The sequence below is a fragment of the Drosophila biarmipes genome, chromosome 2L (genome assembly GCF_025231255.1).
Source record: "Drosophila biarmipes strain raj3 chromosome 2L, RU_DBia_V1.1, whole genome shotgun sequence".
Classification (NCBI taxonomy): domain Eukaryota; kingdom Metazoa; phylum Arthropoda; class Insecta; order Diptera; family Drosophilidae; genus Drosophila; species Drosophila biarmipes.
In genome coordinates this window covers 2,401,671-2,427,506 of record NC_066612.1, presented here as the reverse complement: position 1 = coordinate 2,427,506, position 25,836 = coordinate 2,401,671, and the positions used below count along the sequence as shown (strand labels likewise).

Genomic DNA, 25,836 nt, shown 5'->3' with positions numbered 1-25,836 from the left:
TTTTCATCTGAATATAATAAAATAAAAAAATCTATAAATCAGCCATGATAAGAAAACGCATCTATATAGTTCTAACCAATCCTTAATCATATCCCTAAATCCTTGAAAGTGGCATCTATTACAATGCACCCCCTAGAAAATAATGTATCATCCCAAAAGTATTCTCCTCAATATTCCCACAGTTCTTCAGTCAAGTTAAGCACCCAATAAGCAGTTAAATCACTTCTCTTTTAATGAATGTCTTTACTTTGAATTCATTCAACACAAGAGCACATATAATCATTACATCAGTATAGTTTGTATACCTCATTTAAATTACACTTATGGGCTACAGTATATTTACAAATATCCTTTGTGTTAGGGTGCATCTATGGTAAAGTGTAGAGCTTCTGACTAGACTGTCGATAGCGGGTGAAATTCTTTCCTTTTGTTTTGGATCAAGCTAGCACAATACATAGTAAAACGAGGAAACTATTTGCAGCAAAGAATGAGTAGTTCTCCGCTGACAGCAAGCTGCAATTAGTAATAGTTCTCTATCCGAATACGATCTGTTGTACCATAGCTAAAAGCGAGTGCGAAGGCGATATCCTTGTATATGGAAGGAACAATGGACGATATTATCTCACAGTTATGCGTGTCGTTGTGTTGTCTGCTTTTGATTCTCGTGTGAGAGTGTTTGATTGTGTTCGTTTAATCAATATTCGTAATTATTCAATATTCGTTCACTGGCAACATAAATGCAAATGCAACTTTTTCAACACTTTTCAAGTAACAAATTGGTTTTTACGGCTAACGCTAAGCAACAATGACTACCAAAAACACATTAACAGCTAAAACGCTAAACCAAAATTCGTTTCACAACTCTTAAAACTTATCGTTTTGTATGCTGACTACGATTTCTGTGGATGTAGTACCCGGTTTCCCTTTTGCCATCAACATTTTCAATTGAACTCCTTGCATACAAAACCTGATAAATGATATACGAAAAACCTGTTCGTATTAGTTAATTGAGTGACTTAATTTCGCTATACGATAACCACTATATGTATAGTTTAATTAGTTGCTTCCAACTCTGGACAAGACACACATTCAGCAAATTTGCTCATATATCATCAGTAACTTTGATAAAATCTCGGCTAGATGGGGGCGGGTGCATAGAAAACTATTTACAAAGTGTGCGACAGGGTGGTTATCAATCTTAATAGTTAGAAGCCTAATTATCCGTGTGCGGATGTGCATTTGAAGGTGGATGGTAATGCTGCTGCTGCTGCTGCTGATGGTGATACGTCGATGGGCCGGCTTGGCTGGAGGATGTGGGTGCTGCCGAGGAGCTCGCCGCTTTCATCGCAGGAATGATATCCTCGATTTGAATGAGGTGTTCGATGGGTATTAGGGACAGTTCGCCGCCCACGGGCTGCGGCATCGGAAGCTTGGCCAGAGCCTGAAAAGGAGGAATTCGGATTCAGTTTCAGTTGAATTTATTATCTGCTTTGGCATACCTTGGCATGCTCCACTGCTATGGTGGCTGCCTTCTCCGCCTCCCGCTGCCTGCGCTCCTTTAGCTTAAGTGAAAAAATGGCCACGGACCTCGCACTCTTCACCAGTTTTTGCTTAAGACGCGATTTCTTGGCGGCCAATTCAGCAGCTGAAAAGCAAGGAAGAAACAAACATTGTTCGGAGAAAGCTGTTTAAGGAAGATAAGGTTTTTCCCCGCCCAGTTTCTGCTCTAACGCTTGTAAACATTACTACTCATCCAGCTCAACCAGCTCATATATTCATATTAATTAAATCTTGAATGTAATGCTAAGGTCCTAAAAGTATGCAGCGAGCAAAGGACAGCTGTCTTTCTGAATGAGTTCATCGTTCCTCTGTGCTTTAAACATACTGTTGCATACTTTTAGACACCTAAAATGACATTCAGGAGTGATTTCACACCCCTAGAGATTTTTGTGACACCCCGTATATTTATCTTACCCTTAGCTTCGTCATCAGTAGTGGCTGTAGAGGATGATGCCGCTGCTCCCTGGGCGTCCTTATTTTTTTCTTCCTTTTTCTCTTTTTCCCTTTCCTTCTCCCTTTCTTTCTCCTCCTCCCTTTCCCGCTTCTTCTCCTCCTTGGCCTGCTGCTTTTCCTCCTTCGCCTGCTGCTTCTCCTCCTTGGCCTGCTGCTTCAGTTGCTGTTTATGGGATGAACTGGATGAGGAGTTCGATAGTGCACCCACACTGGGTCTTGACTGGGAATTACTGATCCCAACGCCGGATGCTACAGTGGGTCCTGCGCCACTGGGACTAAAGACACTGCCGCCACCGCCGGAGGACGAGGATGATGAGGCCACTATTTGCTGCTGGTGCTGGGAGGCTGGTGGGGTGGCCAAATTGTTGCCAGGTGCTCCCGGCCTCATGGCCACATTGCACCAGGACGGGGCTGGCTTCAGAACATCCGCTGTATCTGCCGTTTTTCCGAGTTCCTTGAGATTTATCAGAAATAAACCGATAACATTAGTGTTTTAATTCTACGAAAATATGATAAAACTTAAGAGATATAGACACCAAAAGCTTATGAGGGGTTAAACTAGGATTCGTGTATGATGCTAGAAATCCATGCCATTGGTTAGTGATTGAATTTGTGAGTGATATATAGTAGAAGCCAGCGTGGGGTTGTGTGTATGAAAGCTTCTGCCATGCCCAATCAAATTTGGTATTTTGTTCTCCCCACCCCAACATCGGATCCAATAAAAGCGATTTATTAACAAGGTTTCAACAGTATGATTTCTACTATTAATACATTTCTACGGAGCCTGCGATTTCCAAGAGGAAAACACCAACAACACACATCGAGTAACAAACATCCGTTTTGATATATGCTTATATATAGTAGGTATGTTTCTCTTCACTACCTTTGAGATACAATCTATGCTTCTATGCAGATTTGCATTGTCGTTGACTTTTAAACGTGACATCCATTCTGGTGCATGAAGTTTTATGTGTAGCTTGTCCTTTAAACGGCAAAATTCGAGCGGGGATTTAGGTTAGGTGAGTATTTTATTTGCGATTCGGTTTGGTAAGTAGTGGCATAAAGACTAGGGCAGTGCTTTAGTATATTTTCCTATGTTCTTCAAAAGTATATCCCTAATGTCTAATGAGATGAAAACTATTCAAAAAGCTGGTTCTTTCACTTTACATATATTCCAATGCTGACTGTATTTTAACTCCACTGGGACGTCTAAGATCATAACTAAGAAATCTTCTTTACTTCTTATGACCATGATATAAAATAGCCATCAAAATGCATACATAAAATAACTTTAGAAATCCCTAAAATTTTATGTTACTATCATTATCGTACAAGAGATTTTGGAACTAACTAAATACAAGTACAATATTATTGTCAAAATATCATCAAAGATCCCTTAAAACATTTTTTCTTGTAATCTGTTATGTTGTATTGAAAATTCCCATGTGTTTATTGTTTGAATTGTTAGGAAGTCAAGTAGAGCGGTGATTTGGGAGCACTACAGACTACTAGTAAGACGACCAGTATCGAGGCTTTAGAAAGTTGATGCAAGAGTCTACGGACACACAAAGTACATAGAGTAGCTACAGACGCAGTACGTCATTTGACTAGGGAAACTTTTGTGAAAGGGGAAAACTCCTGCTTTGTAGGGAGGTATACGATTATAAAGTCTTTCCCCCAGGGATCTTACGCTCATATTCAGATGCATGGCGCTCTCCGCAGATATCTTGCGCGTCTTGAACGGTGGTATCTCGGGGATCGTCTGCTGGGGATCCCTCTGCGCCGACAGCTGTCGCATCGTGGTTCGCTGGGGACTGCTGCTGGCGCTGCTGCCGGTGTGCTCGGCCGAGTCGGTAGACTTCTTTCGGAAGGGCGGTATTTCTTGAATATGCATGGACTGCATGCGGGCTGCGTATAAGGCCGAGTTCAGCGCTAGCGTGCTGGCGGAAGCTCTGTGTGCCACACATAAAGCGGAAGAGAGAGAAAAAAGTACAAAATGTAAAAAAGTGTGTAAGAGCGGTGGAAAATAGATAGCAATATTATTATTACATAGGGTACATCAACTAGGACAGAGCAGTTTGGCCAATTTATAGAAGTTTTCATTGCACAATTTTGTATAGGCTCGGAAAGGTCAACATACAGAAAGAAAGCAGATCTAATGGAAAATTCGGATGTACCGAAGTCAGCATTGGATCCTGAATATTACAGCATGGAAAGCATCTATAACAGTTTTCGAAAATACACATCGATCTATCTAACCAACAACTATCTAACCATAACCATAATTTACCCGCTTTGTAGCTTCTGGCGTTGTTGCGTTTTTGGGTTGTTACCAGGGAAAGTGGTTAAATTTCGCACTGAATATCCGAGATATGGCGGAATTTCCGGTATACAAATTTTCGATTTTCTAACACAACTCTGATAGGCTCTATCAAAGAACAATTTTATTTAGCTTAATTGAAAGGAGCCAAAACGATTTGGGTATAATATAAAAATAAAAAAGCTGATGTGTTAAGTAATTAGAAAGAGTTTGTAAAAGAAATTGTTCATAACTTTCTGGTGAAATGGAGACTTTGAGTGCATGGTTATTAAGTTCATGGGACGATGGGTGACCATTAGAGGTCCCCCCGGCACCTTGGCGTGAGCGAAATACTTAAGTTGTCCAGAGCCACACTTCGGTTTTATTATTTTAATGGAAGTGGAACTCACCCGCCATTACCGTCCTGATGCAGACTGGTCAGGGAGGCTCCTCCATGCGGCGGTGTTGACTCATGCAGCGGTCTTATCAGTATGGTGCTTGTCTGAAAAGTGAAGTACAGAACGTAAATGCATATGTAAATTAAAGCTCCTCGGTGTATTTACACACCTGTGAGGGAGGCGAGTCGGGTGACGAATCACGGTTCTCATAAATATTAACATCCGCCTCGATATTACGGCCATAGCCAGCGAACTCCTGTCCATAGAGCAGCAAATCCTCGGCCACCTGACTCTCCATGGACTGATCTCGGGTGGTGTTCGCCCCGCTCTCCATTTGCAGTCCGCCGGGACCCTCCTGTTCCGGCTGCGTGGACGTGGTCGACTGCGGGGTAGGTGGTGTGGGCCGTGGCGAGGTGCCCTTGCACTGCATTTCCCGGCGGCAATGCTCGGCGCGTGCGATTTCCGCCGCCAGCCACGAGGGCAACTCCGGCAGGAGCCAAGTGAGTGCCTGCCGCAGACCCAGCATTATGTGCTGTGGAAAACCAAGTGTTTCATTAACACACCAACCAAGAGAACTTGTGAAAATCTAGATTTAAGATTTCGCCATCTTATTTTTTTCGAGAAGAATAGTTCTTAATATCAAGAAGAAAGTGTTCCCAAATTTTTAAATACAGTCGATTTAGTTATTCGAGGGAAAAGAAGTCTAGCAAACCAGGAACACTTCAGCTCTTCTTATTTATTCGAGGAGAATGGTTCTTGAAATCAAGACCAAACTCTTCTCAAATTTGTTTTTTTTACGTATAGCGACTTTAAAATAATGATTAAAGTGCTCTCTAATTTGCTTATCGAGAAAAAAGGAGTCTTGCACACATTATATTTCCTTTGTTAAGAACTTGAGAGTAAATTGGTCTTGAAAGTTAAGAACAGTTTTCTTTCTGAGTGAAGCACCGGAGCTAGGTGATCTCTCTTGATTAGGCACTCCTTCTACTGAACTCACCTCGAGGGTGACAATCAAAATGATTGTCTGCGCGGTGGTCAATCCTGGCCACAGCCTCGACACCTGTCCAGAGAGGCCAATCAGAGCGCAATTCACGATGACGGCGGCGAGCGACAGGATGCTCAGGGCATTTTGCCAGGTGCCAATGTTGGCCACTCGCTGCCCAAACGGACGCTGATGAACATGGGCCAGCTTAAAGGCATCCGAGCGAATCTCCATCAGGTTATTAATCAGAGCACAAACTCCAGCCAGGGGAAAGGCGGCCGAGAAGAGCACCACATAGCCCATTTGAACGAGCATCTCCAAATGGTCCGAAAAAGTGCCATCATACTGGTAGAAAAAAGAAAGTCCAAAAGTCAATAAAGAACTCGGGCACTTGAAGTGCGTCAGTCACCTTGTACAACGAGCTCTCTATTTCGGCCTGACCAATATTCCTCTTACTCGACGACTCCGGCTGATGGGTTTTGGTGGGTGTGCCAGTGGCCTCTGCTTTTAGTTCCGCCTCTGCGGTGGCCAGCTCCTCGGCCAGGCTGCGGGTCACATTTTGGGTAGGGCTAAGGGCACCCCACATATTGAAGCTCAGCTTGGCCAGCTTCCATTGCTCAACGAAGTAGGGGAGTGCCGACTCGCGCAGGTTTCCAATGATTTGGCGGGAGATGAGCAGACCAGCCAGTTGCTAAATATATAAGTTAATATTATTATAACCATAATATTTTGTAGTACTCCTGAAAAACTCACCTCTTTGAGCTTCTCCTCATCCCTCAAATAAAATGCTATATAGAAGAGGGATAAGAAGGAGTTCACAAACTGGAAAAGCGCCACTTTGGCTATCAGATGGTTCTCGTATTTCGACTGCAGGCGATAGTTTTCTGCGTATAAAATCAACAGGTTAATTTAGCTACTAGTTTATAACTAGTTTTTCCCATATTACCCCGATCATTTAGCCAAACGGCCAGCTTGAAGTAGGCCTCGTCCATCAAGGTAATGGCTCCTGCCAGCAGGACTTTTGGTATGACACTCAGACAGCACAAAACACTGTCCTCCGGCAACTTGGAGTCCCACCAGTCCTGTGCGGATGGTAAAAATAAAACACATAGTTTTAACACATTTATTGTAAATAGCTTCTCATTAGCTGACACACACAACCCGAGTGTAAACATCGAAATTAATCAGCACTACCCACTCTCACTCGAGTTTTCCATCAATTTCAGCTACCCCTGCCAGAGTTTTCCTTAATTAACCTGTCATTATTATTCATTCCGCCACTGACCTCGTGCCCTTGGATCCCCGCTCTTCCCTGCTAATGAAAGGCGTATTGAGTGTTTACGCCATTTGATTACATTACGAATGATTTCCGAGGATTAACAACACTTTTGGCGACGATCTGGATTCTGGATTTTGGTCCGCCTCAGTTTTAAAATGTTATACGTCATTGCTCCATTTTACGGGCTTTTGTTGAACTGCAGAACAAAAGATCCTGCTTTTTATTGTGTTGCACAATTTTCGCAAACTTAATTAACCGCACTTTCAACCAGGTAATTAATTTGGTAGCTGGTAAAATTTAATTGTTAACTTTTCCCCCAGAGGCTGTTTAACACATTAACTTTGTATGCAATTTAATTGTATCCTACTGAGAGTTTCTCAAATCATTTTATGTATCTAATATTATTTTTGTGTTCAGTTGTCATATGTTCCCTAGGTTCCTGTATCCTACTGTAAAGTTGTTAAAAATAAAGGGGTTGTAGTTTCCCAACCCATTTGATACATTCAATATTATGTTTGTGTACCCCACATCCTTCAGGTAACCAAGTCCTTTAACCGCAAAAGTCTGCTTTTGACAAATACCACGATAACCGCACTAGAGCACACGTACAAGCCCGTACCCTTGATGCCCCATCTCCAGTGTACGCTTCATTGCGACAACATTTAGGTGCTCGGTTGAGCACTAAAGAGGGGCGAACCGAGCCAAAAATGCCATTGTCCCCTGGCTCCAGGTGCGCATTTAGCCACATGAACTACCTGCAAACACCGAATGGTAGCCAACAGCCAAACAACAACTACTAAATGGTCCATTCTCAGATTAGTGATGTGAAGCCTGTCCACTGCGTTGGCAGCTTTTTAACTTTTTTAATGACTTGGAGCAGATGAAAGAGAAATGTATGCAAGGGGGCAAAGGTCAGAGCTTCTATAGAAATGGTTAGCAAATACTTTATATCGAACCTGGTACTTGATCGAATAAAAACTATTTAACTCGTTCCTAATGAATAGATGTTTAATATTCAAAGACTAATTGGAACCATTCATTTTTACTCAGATGATTCCTTCAGAAATGTGGTCTCCAAAGGATTTCAACTAGGCTTATAAACGAGTTTCAAAATATATGGTAGATTACTACTTCTAAGATTCTAAGAATGTTTGATCATTATTTTTATTCACTTTATAGCGTTGCTATAGTTTTACGCTTTCAATTATGCGTAAAATTTGCTAATGTCAACCAAAGTTTTTTAGTATTTTATCAACGTCGTCACTTTTCCAGTACGCGTTTCACTTTCGTTTCTATCTTCAGTTTCCCAAAGGCAGTTTATTTTTCGCCAGCTGAGCATTTTAATTAACGTCAGCTTGGGTTGGAAAAGGGAGAACAAAAATTGCGTATGCAAAATGATGGCCCCAAGCCATTGCAAAAATACTTCGACCGAAGTGCATATGTGTGAAAAAAAGTTTTAATGAAAAAAACGCTTTGTTAACAGTGCCGGGAAGAGGAAAACCGTAACAATTCCCTTTGTGAAAATGTTTTGATCAAATACAGAATATAGACTGCAAGGCTTTTCTATGGCAACCATTTAAGAAACCAGTTGAGGTTAAGAAACTAGTTCTTTATATAATTAATTGACCTGCTTTTTGATATAAATAAATTTTAGTAACAAGTTAAATGAGCTGATGAATGTGGTTAACTAACTGGCATACGTATGATGAAGACTAAAGTAATTTAAGAACTACTTATTATTTTTTTAAGAACCCATCCCAATGATTGCAGATGACGACTACAACACAAACTCGTGGATTTTTGGTTCAACAATACTAAATAATTTAAATGCAAGTTAAAAATGAATAAGAACCTTGTGCAAATTATACATGCATTGAGCAATTCCTTTGTCAGGTATGTTATGGTGATCCAGCCAATCCTGTGAAGTATACAAAAAAGAAGAAAGCAAAATAGAAAGAAACCAAAGCGGAAACGAAAAAGAAATTGTAGAAACAATTCAATGATGTGTGATGAGTGATAAACTTATTTTACTTTGGCCCTAACTCTTTTATGGTTTTGTTTGAGAAAATAACCCGCAGGCGAAAAGAAAACCAACTTAGAAAAATAGTGCGTTCAGGAACCGGAAGTAGGAGCAGTTGCAACCGGAAACCGAACCAGTGTTAGTGTGCGTGTGTGCAAGGCAGTTTCAAAATGCGCGCGTGTGTGAGTGTGTTCAGCTGATTCCCGAAAAGCGTGAAGAAAAATAACGGAAAATCAACAAATACCGATAAGCAGGCTACACACGAACACCCACACACGCGCACACGCAAATTGGTATATCGCTTAACGTGAAAACAATATTAATTATACGCACTGTGGTACGACTTCGGTTTCCGCACGAATGCCGTGATCGGAAAGTGCTTTGCATATACCCTTGCAAATAATCATAAAGCTTTATGGATTTGTCAGGCACTTGAAATACATTTTGATGGCCCATAAAATCATATTAATATAATAATGACATTTTCTACACTAGGAATAAATACTAGATTTAGTTTGAGAAAAAAATTAAATATTCTCTTCATTTATTTTTATGAATTATTTGGAGAAATATAAACTTTGTTTTACATTTTTAATTACCATTCCATAATTTAAAAAAATCCTATTTATTCAGTCAGTTTAAACACATTATATAAAGCGTAAGTTTTTTCCATGAAACTTTATATTTGCAAGGGTTTCCCGGGTTAGTTCTACACACACACACGTATTAAGTCATAAAAAACATTGATAAATTTGGCCCTGCTCACCTGAAAGCGCAACATGAGGAACATCACAGCGAAGACCACGCACAGGCAACATCCGATAATGGGAAAGCTGACCAGATAGCGAAACGCGCGACGCTGCCAAGCCGGCGCCTCCTTTGGCTCCAAACGACCCGTCACATTGTTCTCCTCCAAAGGACCCTGAAGCAGCGATCCCAGATATACGATTAATCAAACAAATTGTCAATAACTTCTGTTCTCCTACCTTATACAAGGGTCTCGGTGGTTCCAGCAGCTCCGGCGGCGTTGATAAAGTGCCCCACCGAAAGGCCAACTCCACGGAATAACGCTTCCAGGCTTCCAGATACAGTGAAGCCCAGGCCACGTTGAACAGGGAGAACAGCACGTGTCCCATGTCCTGGGCCGTTTGTCCCTTGCCCCACAGAATGAAGTAGAGAATAGTGCCAAAAACAGCGGGAACGCCCAGAGCGCAGGTGTAATGGCCCAGCCAGGCAAAGTACAAGGCAACCTTTACGCCGAAATAGGCAGCAATGTCATCTGAAAAGAGAATATTGTTAGGCCTCAGGATATCGTACACAAAGCTGAAGTGGTGCATTCAGCTGGAAAAATAAATATAGGAAATTTGTTTTGTTTATGTACGCTTTAAAAGGATGTTTTAGTGCAATTTTCTCGAGTGCCAATACACATATAATGTTTGGGATTCAGGAATCAGCGACAGATGATATCTAGGACTTTAGGTTTTTAGTTTTTCGACAGAATGTTAGCTGGCACTCGAGAAAACCACCCCTATTGTAATATATCACATTATATTTAAATCTTCGTTCTTCTTTGGAAGAATCTTACGTACCCAAGGGTTGCGGGGCGAATATCTGCTTAACCCAGTGCGTCTGGAGCTGGGTCAGCGAACTGGGCTCGTGCAGCGGGAAGACCTGTGTGATCAGGCCGGACTCCTGCCAGGCGGCCACGATGCTCTGACCCTCGGCGACGGCCGCCCTCCCATGTAGGGCATCGATGTCACTGCAGCCGGCTCTTAGACCCTGTAGCACCTGAAGGACCAGCCACTGTCGCTCCTGGGAGGTGAAAAGTGCTGTGCTACCCACGTCGCCGCGCAACTGCTGAAAGCAATGACTCTCGCGGGTGGTAAACTCCCTCAGAGCACCGCCCAAATCCGGTCGTAAACGCTTGGGCAGGCGGGCTTCCTCGGCGGCTCTAAAAAGACTAAGAGTAGTGATTTATAAAGTAGCGCTTTGGGCTTACATGAATTATATATAGTTTTACATGTTATAACGTTCATATAAAGAACAACGTTATAAAAAACATTTTAATTAAAGTTACTTTAGGCAGAGGATTTCACTTACACATTAACCGGAGCACTGACATAGAAGGCATTCCTTCGCGTGCTCTCGTGGGCCTTGACCTGGACCAGGAGACCCAGACCAGCCGGCGGTTGGGAGCGGATGCGGGCCAGGAGCCAGCGGAGCGCCTCGTCTGGCGCATCCTCGGGAAATTCAATAACCACGTCACATTGTGTGGGAATTTTATTGAGCCAGAGGCGTCGAGGCGTCATCAAATGGCCGGCGTAGGGCACTTTGCGTCGTAATTGGCGGGAAGCTGGAAGAAGTTTAAGAAAGGTTTTGAGATACCATTTAACTCAATGATTCCAACAACAATGCATTTCCCCCTTTGTATTTATTTCAAGTGTGCGTTTTATAATGATATTCTTGTTATAAATCAGATTTTAAATTGAAATGTCAAGAAATACCAATAACCGCAATGGAATGCTCCTTGAAGGCATACTTGCAGTAAAATAACCCAGAGGAACAAAGCAGATGCATACCAGAGCGGCTCAAAGGAAAAACAAAATACAAACCACAAATAAGCTAACCTGACATGGTTCAAGCATAAACAAAAAACATTTACCAGAACTTTTAATTAGAAAAGGTTGCAACAGCAACCAAGCCAAAAGCCAACGGGTGAAGGGAAAACACATCCAAGAAACTTGGACTTCTCCTTTACCAGGAATCACAGAATGTCAAGAGAAAAGCCGCCTTTGACCAAAAAACAGCCACTAAAACAATGACTAAAATCAGGTAAAACTGTTTTAATGAATGGGTCAAACTAAAAAAGTTCGTGTTAGTTACACAGAAAGACCACTATAAAGTGAATTGTACAAGAAATACTCCCAGAAAAAACTTATTTTATACCATCACCCACAGTATTATTTTTAAAATGTAATAACTGGCTCTTAGTACAAGGTGGCGGTGACGATTGCTGCCAAAGTTTGTTGGCAATAAAGTTCAACGAAAACTTGGTAGAGGTTCGCTGGGTGGTAATTAATTATGAACTTATTTGCACCAGCGCAAAAGTGATTTTTCCATGGGCAGACAAAACTGCAGCGAGGAAAAATGAAAAGCCAGCGCTGCGCTAAAATTGATAGCGGGCGAGGACTTCCTGCCACCGTTCAGGTCCTTGTGACTATCAACAGCTTTCACTTCAAATTTGGCTAATGACAAATGCCACTTGCAGTGACCTCAAGTGCTGGGTTGGTTCGTTGCCAATGTTTTCACTTGATAAGAATAATAAAAATGGTTCGTTTAAGTTCACCAAGCTCATTACCGGGACTCAGAATGTGTTTCGCCATTAAGGCGATAAGGTTGTAAATAAGTACTTGGGAAGGTCAGAAAAAAACGATTTGTGTATTCTAAGTACCAAAGGACGAGGTGGAATCTTAAAAATTAGTTATAATAAAATTTTGTTAAATAAGTTCCAACGTTTCCCCACCTTTCTTTAAGTTTCTAATGTAATTGACATTTCAAATACATTATTTAAATAAGAAGTTAGCCCAATTATTTCCTTCCAATACATGGCTTATTATACTCCATAAAAAGCAATAACAAATGATATTTTCATAAGTCCTTAATCACCATAAAAACTCTTATTCAAAATTGAATTCTTAAACAGGCAACCTTAGAACACTCAAAATCCCCCTAATGCCCAGAGAGCTTTCGTCAACTAAAATAGACCGCAATTCGGTAATGACTTATTTAGCCTGCTTTTGCACAAGCGAAATTTCTCATCATTAATTACACATCGTAAGCCACTCCACCCGACTCATCATAATATTTAGATATTTATGTAACAAACTTAATTCTATAGCTTGGAAACAAAGGCGAACCTAATTAGGGTGCCCACGAAGAGCGAAAGAGCTTAGAGCCAACGAATTGTAAATATATTTAGAATATCTCTCTGTGTGTCGATACATTTACAAAACTAATTATACACGACAAGAACAAACCGCAACAGCAGCTCGAACCGATGTGTGCATACTTGGGCAGCTGAATAAATCACGTAATGTGGAATTTCGTAATTAATTCCATAAATAAAGCAGTAACATCGTAGAGTCCATGCCTCAACCAGCAGCGAATAGATCGATTTCGGTGCTGTTGCATGGCAAATGAGCTGTGAATTAGTCTGTGGTAAATTCCATCGCAAATCTCTGGCCCAAAACCTGGAACGGCGTCGGGGCCCGGAGGATTATAAACTCATACGCAATCAATGTAACCGGTGTGCGATTGCCATTTTGATATGCAAAACACACAAATGTGTTTGGCCACGGGAACCCTCACGCTTTGCCCATAAAACTGTGACAAAAGAATGGATCAGGATGGAGAAGAAGGAACTCTGGGGAAAGGACACGCGTTGTGCATCGTATTTTTATACCCCGAGGGATTATGGATAAATCTAAAGCTGGTGAGTAATAAAAACCTAGCCAAGGGCTGAAAACACTTTATTGTCGGTCTAGGATGGCATATGCTTATATACATAGGTAACAACAATGGGTTGTTTATAAAAACGAGGTGGTCAAGATACGAGTATTATAAAAATAACATTATTTTTAAATAATTAAAATAATAAATACGAAATATTGCAAATATTGTTTTTCTTTCTTTTTCCCCAAGTAAATTTTATCGGTATAAAATACCAACAAATAAGATATAAAGCAATCTACGGGTTCATTTAATGTTGGCCCTATTATTCCACGGATGTGAGTTAACCCTTTTGGATTACGTGAAAAGGTTTTATAAAAAGCTTCCTCTCAGAAACTATGAAGTATGTGAGCCTAATCGAATATCAGATAAATGTGCTCTTAGCACAACATAAAGTAGAGGGTTTATGAACCCTTAACATCATTTTGTAAATTTAATTAAAAAGTAACATACTAAAAATAATAACATCTTCTTATAGACTTCCCATAATAATTCCCTAAGTTAATAAACAAACAAATAATACCAATTCATTTTCGGCAACCAAAGCAGGGAAAGTGCAATCGAGCCACACATCCTAATCCAATCCAATTCAGAGCAATTTCGGTGAGTAATACACGACATCAGGAACAGAACAGCAGAAATTCCCTCCATCAGCTTGAACTACACAATTCATTATACAGTCCGCACATGCTTAAGTTGACACCGAGGACGAGGACGACTCGACTCGATTCAACTCGACTCCTCTTGGAGGAGGAAAGTGCCAGCTAATGCTTTCGGCTGTTAAATCAGCAGCCGTGGGGCCCTAAAGGGGCGAACTGTGCGTTGAATAATTAATGAAATCGGCTTTGGGGCGGACCACGCCCACACCAGCACGCCCCCCGTTGGGCGCCAAAATGAAACCAGAACTCAGACCGAACCACAGCAACGCATAATTTGTTGCATAAGCGGGCTGAAGGAGTGTGATGGCTCAAATTTAATCAGCAGATTCGTGTCTGATGGCTGCAGCCTGTCTCCGTCCGTCCACTTATTCCCAACGAGCATTCAGTTAAAACAGTTTATGTTTTAATTAACCTTGCCGGTGACGGGGGAACCCGACGAGAGGATCTAGAAAAGCTCATTAGCAAACCTTCAACACTCTCCGCTAAATGCTGGACTTAATTGACTCGGGCTTGAATTGCGTCTAATTGAAATTAGATGATGTAATTTTGATGATGGGCCACTCCGTCAATTCAGCTGCACCATCGATAGAGGAGGACATCCTGTCTCCACCACCATCATCATCCAATCATCGGCGAGTCAAGTCAGGTAGCCCGTTTGCGGGAGTAAACACTTGGCCAGTTGACACGACGTCCAGCTTCATGTGAGATGTTCGAGAAAGACAAGTGGGTTTGGCTTATTGTATCCCGATGAAGTCACCCACGTCCAAGGTGACAAAATGCTGGTGCACCCTACCGAATATAAGCCAACGTAAGCAAAGGGGATTTTTCTTAGAAACATAAAAGATCTGCCCATTCACTTTTGCCACACGCACAGTATGCTATAGTGTAGTGAATAGAATACTTACACAAATACAACTAAATATTAAACCTTTAAACTTAAACAATACGGTATTAAAGTGGACTTATTTTGGTACTTCCCATTTTCAGCCGCCACACGCACAGTATGCAAAATCAAGTAGGTTAAACCCAAGGAATGGAACCAGGACATTCGCTTTTGTTTGCCCATAACTCAGAGCTCAATTATCACAGGGGAAACGCAACACATCGAAATATCCTCTGCAGTAACCACTCTAATTGTTATGACGATGGGACTGCAGGCAGATGCTTAATGACTCGTATTCAGTCTCTTTATTGTTCAGTTTAATTGCATATTCCACCCCGCTTCAAATGGCTCTTAATGACTCTCGCTTAAATGGAGTTAATATGCCTGACATACGCATCCTTGCTAAGAACCTTTTGATATAAAATATTTAACAGTGGGAATTTTACACACGAGTGCATTAAACCCGGTCAACCGAAAGTTGCACTTTCTGCCGCATTTTTTGGCTGTATTGTGATCCTTTACAATGGCCTGCATATATGTAGGGACACAATTTTATTGATGCACTCAGACCTGGCAGTGATTAATGTACCCCAAACTCGATTCCTCTTAATCGTATCCAGGAGTCCTCCCCCTCCACAGCTTATCTGCAACTTTTGCTGCCGAAGTGGCTGACAGACAGGACACTGGGAACATTCAAGGACCCAAGCTTGGTCAGCATAAATTAATTGCATTTGTGTATGGGACACAAGCGCCAGGATATATGGCACCAAAGCGGAGGAACTTTATCTTCGACGTGCCCATGTGTGCGAGTGGCTTAAGGGCATTATAGTGCCAAGTCTTTAATTGAGTTTTAATCATGTTAAGTGAAAGTGGTCAGTCTAGTGCTATTTAATCGCCAGCACAGTGTGTGGGATGATTTCAAACTAAATAAATATTTTACCAACGCTTAGCAATAACACGAATGCTCTGAAATCATAACCCATATCATCTACATCTCGATACTTTTCAGTCAGCGATAATTTTTAATGCAAAGGGATTCTCTTCATAGACAAGCTTTTCCAGTCTTTTTTCCCTCAAATGCTATAACTGACAACCAAAACCACTCAAACTGTCAAAATGCCCAGCAAAAAGGACTGGGGGGAAATTGGAAAAATGGCGCTGAACGTTACGGGCTCTCGAGCTAAACGAGTTCTTGAGCGAGCTCTGACTATATTGATTGAATCTGCATATATAATTGAAAGCGACCAATTGAAAATCAAAATGTTTAGAGGCAAGCAAAATAGCATTTAGGCTTTAATCCCATAAGCAGCGTAAATATTATATAAATGAAATAGACAAGTGACAAGTTCTAAGCGTAGACCTTAACTAAAACTGCTTGGGGATATCAGATGAAAGAACTTGTGTTCTGCTCAGTTGGCCGAGGAAAAAGTTAATGAGGGCCAACGGCGACAATTTGAAAAGTTTACAACTCACTTTTCCCATCCCCTTGAGTCTCAAGTGACAACTGTGAAGGCCGCTCTTAGAAGGGATTCCAGTATTTAATTTCCACAAGTGAGGAAAATTCTTTCTGCAACTTTTAGATTTTTAAAGATTATTTTTATAATAAGCAATGAAGAATGTATTAAGAAGAACACATATAATATTTACTATATCTTGATATATAATATTTTATCACCCTTTTTAATTTCTTTATATTCTGGTTCCCAACCATTCCAATCACTTCTTTAATAGGTTAGAAGTGCTGTCAAAAAGTAAATTCCTGCGGACATAATTACGAGTTATGTGCGCAAATTAAATCATAAATCTTGCTTATGTCTATAATGAAAATCCACTTAGGTCAGGGCAGAGTCGAACAAGGAGGGAAACGCAAGGTGCGAGATAACAACAGGCGAGCAGGCAGTAAGCCAGACAGCCAGGAAAAGCCAAGGACAAGGGGAGGAAAACTCCCATGCCCACCCCATGTCGAACACTGTCTAGTTGGCAGCGATGCCATGTTATAACGCGAAAGACCCAGCCACATACACACGAGAACGGACAGGCTGTCAGGATAATATGCAACATTTTAATGGCTTTTATAAGCAGGCCACTACAAAAACTCGTCGCAGCTTTAATATTTTTAATTGGTTTAAATTTACTTGAGGCTGAAAAATGTTAAACGTTGGTAATTAAGTTTAAAGCCAGCGAAATCCTCAATGTGCGCGTCAGCCATAATTTTCTGGCTCCCATGGCGTATACGTAATGTGGCCTAAGTCTGCCAGTTGCTGTCATGTCTACATTTTGTCATGTGGTTGGTTCCCAGTTTAAAGCTAGGAAACAGTCAACGGAAAGTGAAATTTTAAATTTTAAGAAAGCACATGTGTTTATTAATATTTTAGTGTTATGCTTTTTAGCTTTAGAAGTCAATTATCCTTGCAAAAAGTATGGATTCCTTTTTTTTTTAATTTCTACTTGACTAATTAACAAAACTTTTCACCTTTTCCCTTTCTTTCAAAAATCCTTTAAAAAATCATCAATCCCGCCTTTTAAATGACTAATAACCCTTGAAACGGAGATTTTTGATTAATTGCTGTACTACTCATCGGGCATAAATTTTCGTGTCTGGCTTGTTGTTTCAGCCTCGTTTATGTGAAAAAACGAAAAGTGGCAGTGAAATGGGTAAACATGATTGATCACCACTTTTAACGACCAAGAAATCACGGTTTGAGGCGAGTAAAGCTTGGCTAGCATAGTTTCATCAATGCAGAGCCGTAGAAATAGGACGGATTTCGTACCCGAAAGCACATTTTGCCTCATTAGTGGCACACACGTATGTGTTACGAACCAGACATACGCCCTCTTCTATATGCAAACCATTTAAACCGACAAGAGGGGCTTATCCGAAGAGGCGAACAGGAAAACCGCAGGGAATCCTTGACCCCAGCACAAGCACTTAAGGTAAACCAGTGGAAATCTATGATACGATCATATATTTACTTACAGTATATATAAACTTAATTGATTTACTGGTACTTGGACATCTGCTAAACAGGAACTCTGCAAACAAGATGTTTAACAAGAACACGCAAAGAAACAGCACTTAAGGACCGACTGATGACCGGAGGATTATACAGAACTAATATTCTTTGTCTACAGTGGTACTTCGTTAGTACAAGATGTAGAGATTTTGATCATAAATATTTTATTTTTAATACACATTTTCTACTTAGAGATAAATGGTCCCAAATCAACAAAGTTTCTTTCTATATTTTAACCATCATATCATGCTTTTCCAGGAAATTAAATTTCGTACTAGACAACTATATTTCCGAATATTGTATGTTCCCACTTGAAATGGGAAAGTTATGTATGCCAGGAGCAGCCTAGCTCTTGACTAAACTCGTCTCAGGTTTCCATTATAGGGAAGCCCCATAACTGTCCGCAACTATCCGTCATTTTATTAAATAAACATTATGACTTGCCTGACTCTGACAGCAATTTTCCGCTCCTTCGCCAGTTCTGCTGCATAGCCCGAGTAAACGGAAATTGATTTTACGCTGATGTAAATTAAATAACTAAAATGCTCACATCAACGGGGCACAATTTCCAGCCAATCGTTCAAAAAACATTCAGTATATGATACATATTTTATACTCGTACAACAAATACGTAAAGGAAATCCTGATAAAAACAGCATCAATTTAATGTAGTGGAAAGAGCATTGAATTAAAATATATTTTGTTGCAGAAATGTTGCATAAACGCGGCGCGAATTGTGATTTATATGAAAACATTTTCAATCGCCAACAGAAGCAATGTCAAAGGTTATTTATGACCACCTTTAGTTGCAGCACTCCTTAATGTAAGCGAAATGTTTAAAAATAGAAGCATACTTATTTGGGCAAAAAGCTGACCTTGCTTTTTCCAGACCGGCTTTTTAGGGGTAGTAAACATAAAGTACTTAAAAAAGATAACACCATTTCCAAGGCCGAATACATAAATAGCGTCCTCATTTTAGCTTATGCCCATATTAAGGGCTTCTTATAGTCGGGAACCGCATCTAATAAAGTTCTCCTCTAGACAGTAAACACATTCAACTTCAACTTGGCCTCATTGATTTTTCAATTTCTATTTTTGTCGTTTTCGGCAGAATTTCAGAGTGCACTTGCGGCACGACTTTCGTAAATATGTATATATACACAGAGCGAAAAAAAGTACTATCCTTCCCAGGCATAAAATGTTAGATTTTATATTTACTTATTTGTTTTTAAGGTGTCCACGTTAGACAATTTTTAAGCAAGACCTAATTACATTCATGATATGGACTTATCCATACTATTTAAATTTAACGCCTTCTGCAACATTATATTTTTACGGTATCAATTTAAAGTTGTGGATCAATTGGCGGGCAGTGTATCCTCTGAAAGGTTCCTACAGCTCTGTAGGTTGGACCCAAGCCAAGACCCGTGGCGAAAACCAAGCACATGCAATATAAATACAAAGAGCACACCCAGATTGTTTTTGTATTCATTTTCTTTTTCGGGGGCAATTTTTTGGCTGAGTAGCAAACGAAGAGCAATGCCGTTGGCGATTCAACTAAACTTGGGCAGAAGCACGTCGGTCGAAGAGGTGATAGTAAAGTCTGCCAGGATGGAGTCGCCGTTGGGGAGCAGGAGCAGGACTTCCTTTCCCTTGGAATTGGGTTTTGTGCACTGGCTATTGTTTCCTGCAAAGCGGGTTACGCTTTCGGCTAGGCCATCCGGACATGAGCATCATCAAGACAACAATGTTGTGCGCATCGGGAATGCAGGCAAGATTGGCAGATAGTAGAGGCTTTTCATTCGAACCACCTAAGTGTGGTAACTCTCCTCAGTTACTACATCTCTTTTGGCATTTTCAGACTGTCTGCAATCGGACTTTGCTTGTGCGGAACTCAGGTCAGTGCTCCAAATCTAGTTTGAGAGCCGAGGAATGTTGCACACAGTTAACACAAGTAGATTTACGATACGGAAAATTGTAAAAAGTACTCCACGAACTAAAGACTCTCAGTGAAACGAAAACCTTTTAAGCATTTGAATAAATATCCATATAGTATTTATAGCCCAAGACTTACTTATAATACCTTAAAGACAAAGAAAAATAGGATTTTAAAATCCCTTTGTATATTCAATTTTAATGTGACTAAAAGTATGCAAGAATATATTTTAGACTTACAAGACCAACAAACCCATTAAAATCTTTATTCATTGCATACTTTTAGGCATCTAAAAGGTGCTCTTTCGATTTCTGTGTCACCTTTAATTATTTTACATTTTCCCATGGAAGCATATCCGTATTTAAATATTCTCTAAAACTTTTCAGCTTTTTGCGCTTTGAATAATTGGATGTGTGGCAGTATGTCAGAGGTTAAAGGTGGAAAGCGTGGGCAAAACCAATCAGATTAGCAGCCAATCAAAGCTATAAGCCAGACTGGCGCACACATACGCAAATGAAAATGTACCCGTTTCGCCAGACAACCAACTGACGAGGCGGGATTTCCACGGAAATTAAGCTGCTCTCAATGCCAACACAGCACGGAAAAGCAACGAAGCTGTTTCCCCAGGATGACTTTAACAATTTAAAACATCAAATGCAAACCGAAATGTGGCTGGATTGCCGGTGAGTGCAACCTCAGCTCCTTTGCCTGCAAATATCCCACATCAGCTGTCAGTCAGCCAGCGTTTTAGGCAGGATTTCGCAAGCATATTGTAACTATGCAACGGATGGGAATATACCCAGAAACATCCGGCTGTCTGAAACCTGCACAGGGGCAGGGCAGGAAAATTCAGACAGCCGGCAGGCGAGATTGGCGCAAGGAGAATCAGGTTGCTGTGCGGAGGATACACTCGTGTGTAACCCAATGGCCGCAAGTGCACACAACTTGCCACGCATTTACATATCAAGATTTGCCGCTGAATTGTGGCTTAGCCCCACAGAACTGGGTTTAAAAAAAACGCTACAAGGGGAGATTTGCTCGATAAGCAGTTTCACAAGTCTTTCGTGCGGTTATTCAAGCTGCGAAGTTCATAAACTATAATATTTTTGATCTTTTGTATTGAAATAATGTTCACAATAGGTAGTAAAAACCATACCCTAAGCTCACATATCTTTAAATATGAAAACCATTTTGATTTATAGTTTTATTTATCAAAAAAAAGTGGGTCACATTTCCTAAGCACTCAATTTTCTCTTCATGTACTTGAGGACAGCCATTAATTTTTCAGAGGAAACGGAAGAAAAGGAAATGCAGCTGCAATGCGCACTTGCGCGCCATAAAGTATGCAACACAAACAATGAAGGCGCCATTAAATTTTTGATTTTAGAAATCAGTTTTCCGTTTTCGACAAAGTTCAGCGACGAAGTAAAAGGCAAAGTAATAGTTCAATTTGCCATCGTTGGACTTAAAACGACCTCTTTTTGAATATCCCACAAAATTCAAGTGCAGCTGCAAAGTAGCACAGGCAATGTCTTTATACCCCCTTAGCCTTTCTCTTACAAGAGACCAAAAAGAAAACTGCAAATCTGACACAAATAAAGCTTTTATATCCCTGGCTTTATGTGTGGGCTCCTTACTAGGCCGTAAGCTTCCTTACAGAAAACATTAATATAAAAACAAAGTTGAGGGAAAAATCTCGGAAAAAAGTCGACTATACAAACATTTCGCTGGGCTTTGTTTGATTGAAGCTGCTTGGCTCGCGATACACATACGATGTGGGATATGGAAAAGAACCCAATCTTCCTAATGCTTACTTAAGCAACATTGAAAACGATATCATACATAATGCCTTGGGAAATGAAAAATAAATAGATTCAGGCAATACCCAGAAAAAAATGTATTTCAACTGAATATAAAAGGGGAATGTTTTCAACTCAAAACCAGATTTGTTATTTTGACCTTCAAGCAGACATTATTTTGGAATTTAAAAAATTGTCTTTAAGATTACAGTACTGCTGGGTCCTTAAAATAGGAACCTGTTGAACATCTATTATGTTAAAAGTTAATATCGATACTTATTTAGTCTCTTAGTCTGTCAGTAAACTTAAGCTGATTTTCTAACCATAAAACAAAACAAAGGAACTGATAGAAAGCATATACATCATTTTAAAAACTAAAAACGAACCGAACTAGACGCTTGTATGTTCCATGGTAACTTTTATTTATTCATAGGCTGCAATAAATAATAAACATCGCAGAATAATTCGAAAACGACTGCGGGCTAGGGCAAATTTATTTCCCACTTGAACCCCCGACAACAATGCCATAAAAGGGGTTAACTGTCAGAATCATGGCGCATCAATACGAAACCACCTACAAGCCCCCGAACATTCAGCGGAGCTGTCAATGCCGATGGCAGCCGGGCCAACAAATTCGCAGGCTATGCCCTGAAGCCAACGCAAATAAAAATGACAACAAAACAATCCTCAACAAAGGCAAACAAAAATGGGAATGCAAACAGAGACAGTTAGACAACGGAGGAGGTTCAAAACCCCCGAGCAAAGAAAGGGGCCGTCGCACAAAAGCCAGCCGTGGATATGGGATCTGATGGGAGTACGAGAATGATTCAATTCCATTAGCAGACGTTATGCACAGCGAAGTCGACCCAGCGAATATCGATTGGCTTTTCCCAGCGCTGCTCGCCAAATTTTCTTCTAATTCCTAACGCACGCAATGCAGTTTTCTAGTTTTCCACGGGAAAAGGGGTTGACTGCTAATGGAAAATTGCTGGGGGAGGGGGGCTGGTCGTTGGCGATGTGGGAGAAGCGTGAGTAAGTTGGCCACGTCACTCGCCCGTACCAGATTGCCAGTAAAGTTTAAAAGTCATGTCTGACATTTTGGCAACACGTAAATCCGCGCACTTCCTGGAAACACCCTCGATGAGAGCCAAGTGGGTGGCCAATCGGGTCAGCAGGATGGGGGCGATAGGTAGAGACAGACCCTCTACATAAGCTTAGCGCGAAAAACGCCACAACACGCTGCTAAATTTGTTGTGCAATTTTCACAGCTAACGAAGTGGGAGACCGTGGAATTCTATTAGAAATTCAGCGGAAGCAGTACTTTTGTTGGGGCGGCAAATTGCTGGGAATGTTTCACAAGATTGAAGATTGCATAAGTTTAAAATGTAAAGGCAAAATACATTTCGGGATTAAATACCAGACAGTGTTTACCATTTATATAAATAAGTAGTCTAAGTAGTCTTAGGGAGTAGATCTGCTCAGTCTCTGCCGGCACATGTACAGTGTACACCAGCAGTCTTCACACACATCGTTTCCTCACACAAATAAAAGCCAAAATGTTATTATAATCTGTAAACTGGAAGATTACCCGGTGTTTAACAGAGAATTATAATAAACAACTCACAAATATGGAAAAAATATAGAAATTGCTTACTAATATTCATATTTCACAATAGTAACCCCCAAAAACCTCCATCAAATGGATCCTACAAGTCACGACAGTATAAAAACCAACCCCTTCAATACCAAGCCATATTGTAGCACGATACCATTCTCTTTGTAATAGCAAATGTCTTTTGGCCATCAATCCCATCTAGACAGCACATACAGCACATACAGCACACACACGCAGCACAACCTTGACCCATAAAAGCTAATGAATTTAATTAACCACCCTCAAGGAAGTCGTCGTGAGTAAACATAGGCCCAGCCAAGTGGCAGGACTCTTCATATGTGGGACAATACAGACCAGCACTTGAGCCAGTTAATCCATTTGTGGGGTTTGTGGAAGGGGAGAGGAAAAGACAATCGATTTGGGGCTAGGATAGGCAAGTGCAAAATTAGCCAGCAGGGCGCCCCATCAATTAAAGAGTAATCCAATGGGGAATACCCGTCAGGACATGCAAAGCTCGAAGTGCATTTCCTTTGTCATCTTCCGCATAAATAACTCAAATAGCGCCTTCCTTCAGACGCGACGACGCTTTTCAATAGCTCCGCTGCACAAAGGACCCGCCTGGGACAATGGCAGAGGGCCTCCTGCACCCTCCGTCAGCACACACAACACACCGCCTTCGGAGGGAAATGCATGGAAAAGTTTCTTTTATTTGTCTATTGCTGACAGGAAGTGCGGCAATCTGAAAGTAATTTCAGCGTAATTGGATAGTTGCTCGGGTCGTGCGAAAACGCAGCCCATTAAAAAACTTGGTTGTCAGTCACGAGGGCAGACAAGCCCAGGCGAATAGAGAATTTAAAATCGATTTGAACTTGAAACTTAGTGGATAATAATGATGACTATATTGACACAGTTATATTTTAACTGCTTTGTAAATATTTAAAGAAGTTAGGGAGTTTATGTACACGACTGAGGAATGTTATTATTATTTAACAAATAGTTCCGACATAAAATATTAGATTATAGATCATGAAGCGTATATCTCGACATTATAATTTCCAATTATCTGGCTTTATCCCCACTCCAACAAGAAAACGTCTTTACAATTTCAAATTTCTAACATGGTGCTATCAAGTTTTACAAAATTTGGTATCCTGGAGAAGTTTTCACAATTACCAGTGCTTTTGCTCCTCCTCTTTACTATTCTCAACCTGAAATTTCCTCTTGTTTATCTACGAGACAAATGAGCTGGTTAAAAGTTTGTTTTTCACACGTCTCTGCCGTGGAGAGCTGAACTCAAACAGCACCCAAATATTCATACGGATAGACTTGCCAATCCTACGGAAATAGAAAGACTGGCGGGGCACATACACGACGATTCACAAAAATCGAGGGGAATCGGAAGGTGGGATGGTTTTGTTGTGCTGCTCTTGGCACTCACCATTTTCGATGGTCTCCTTGGCACAGGATATTATTTTTCCTTTGCGACGTCGCAAATTTGATTCGAAATTGTTGTCATCGGTGAAATCATCCTCGCCGCCATCCCTTGGAGCTCCTCCACCGCCGCCGCCAGCGTCGCCGGCTGTTGTAGTCGCCGTCGTTGTTGTCGTGGAGTCCGGCACATCCTCCGAGGACTGACGCTCCGAGAGGGAAGCTGCATCGCCTTCGCCGCCTCCGCCGTGCATTGGACTTTTAAAACTTTGGCTCATGCTGTGCCAAAATTCGCCTTTGATTTGTTTTATATTTTATTAGTTCCAGCTGATTGATATTTTATTTGTCTTCGCTGCGACGCGTTCAGTGTTTCCGTTTAGAAATTGGTACTCGATCTCACTTTTAGCATGTTTACTTAAAACCTATAATTAATTAAGTCTGCCGGCACACGTACAGCGTACCACAGTTACTCTTTAAAATATTAAGGAAAAATCGGTTACAAATAAGCACTCGATCTCACTTTCGGCATGCTCATAAACTATGTTCAAGTGAATCAACATCAGTAAGCGGGCATGGGGAATAGTGCTGCTTAGCCTCTGCCGGCACACTTACAGCGTACCACAGTTACTCCCTAAGTTAATCAGGTGAAATCGTTTCCGAATAAGCAGTCGATCTCACTTCTAGCTTTCTTACACATAAACAATGTTGAATTGAATTTAAATTAATCAGGCGACGCGAATAAGTAGGCAACGCAATAGGAAGCAAGGGTTTTGGCCACAATTACGAATTACTTAATCGAAGGAAATGCTCCAATTCGGTGCGTGATTCGAGGCAAAACCTAGTAGCACGCCATTCGCTGGTTAAAGTATTAAAACCAAGACGGTGCCGGCTTGAAAGACCTTTCTGTTTTGTTGTTTTATGGACGTCTTGTAAAAGTGGGTTGGTCTGTGTTGGTGCATGACCAAGTTACAAAGGGTGGGTTCAGACACTACGCACAACCCC

The 25,836-nt window shown here is 41.0% G+C and overlaps 1 protein-coding gene across 6 annotated transcripts; it reads right to left on the bottom strand.

Annotated features, from left to right (window-relative positions):
• Positions 1 to 223: 223 nt before the first annotated feature.
• On the bottom strand, positions 224 to 25,271 carry LOC108029230 (anoctamin-8). 6 transcript variants are annotated; one of them, XM_044094266.2, is made up of 17 exons: positions 24,845 to 25,271; positions 11,092 to 11,344; positions 10,581 to 10,951; positions 9,978 to 10,270; positions 9,758 to 9,913; positions 6,639 to 6,774; positions 6,446 to 6,576; positions 6,102 to 6,383; positions 5,708 to 6,037; positions 4,880 to 5,242; positions 4,723 to 4,814; positions 4,304 to 4,441; positions 3,704 to 3,965; positions 2,897 to 2,995; positions 1,975 to 2,467; positions 1,500 to 1,645; positions 224 to 1,441 (listed from the first exon to the last, which is right to left on the bottom strand). In XM_044094266.2, exons 1-17 carry the CDS (start codon positions 25,110 to 25,112, stop codon positions 1,214 to 1,216), a joined length of 4,041 nt encoding a protein of 1,346 aa, XP_043950201.1. In that variant the 5' UTR covers positions 25,113 to 25,271; the 3' UTR covers positions 224 to 1,213. The 6 variants fall into 6 exon arrangements, with proteins under 6 accessions (XP_043950201.1, XP_050741081.1, XP_050741079.1 ...); XM_050885124.1 differs by lacking the exons at positions 2,897 to 2,995; positions 4,304 to 4,441 and adding an exon at positions 8,824 to 8,889; XM_050885122.1 differs by lacking the exon at positions 2,897 to 2,995.
• Positions 25,272 to 25,836: the final 565 nt, after the last annotated feature.

What these genes read in the sequence shown, in the direction of transcription:
- LOC108029230 (XM_044094266.2), bottom strand. Translation starts at nt 25,112, where the DNA reads ATGAGCCAAAGTTTTAAAAGTCCAATGCACGGCGGAGGCGGCGAAGGC. An exon ending in CAAGGAGACCATCGAAAATG is followed by an intron (nt 11,345 to 24,844) that starts GTGAGTGCCAAG and finishes AACTTCTTCCAG; the next exon opens with CTTCCCGCCAATTACGACGC. An exon ending in TAGCAGTGGAGCATGCCAAG is followed by an intron (nt 1,442 to 1,499) that starts GTATGCCAAAGC and finishes CCTCCTTTTCAG; the next exon opens with GCTCTGGCCAAGCTTCCGAT.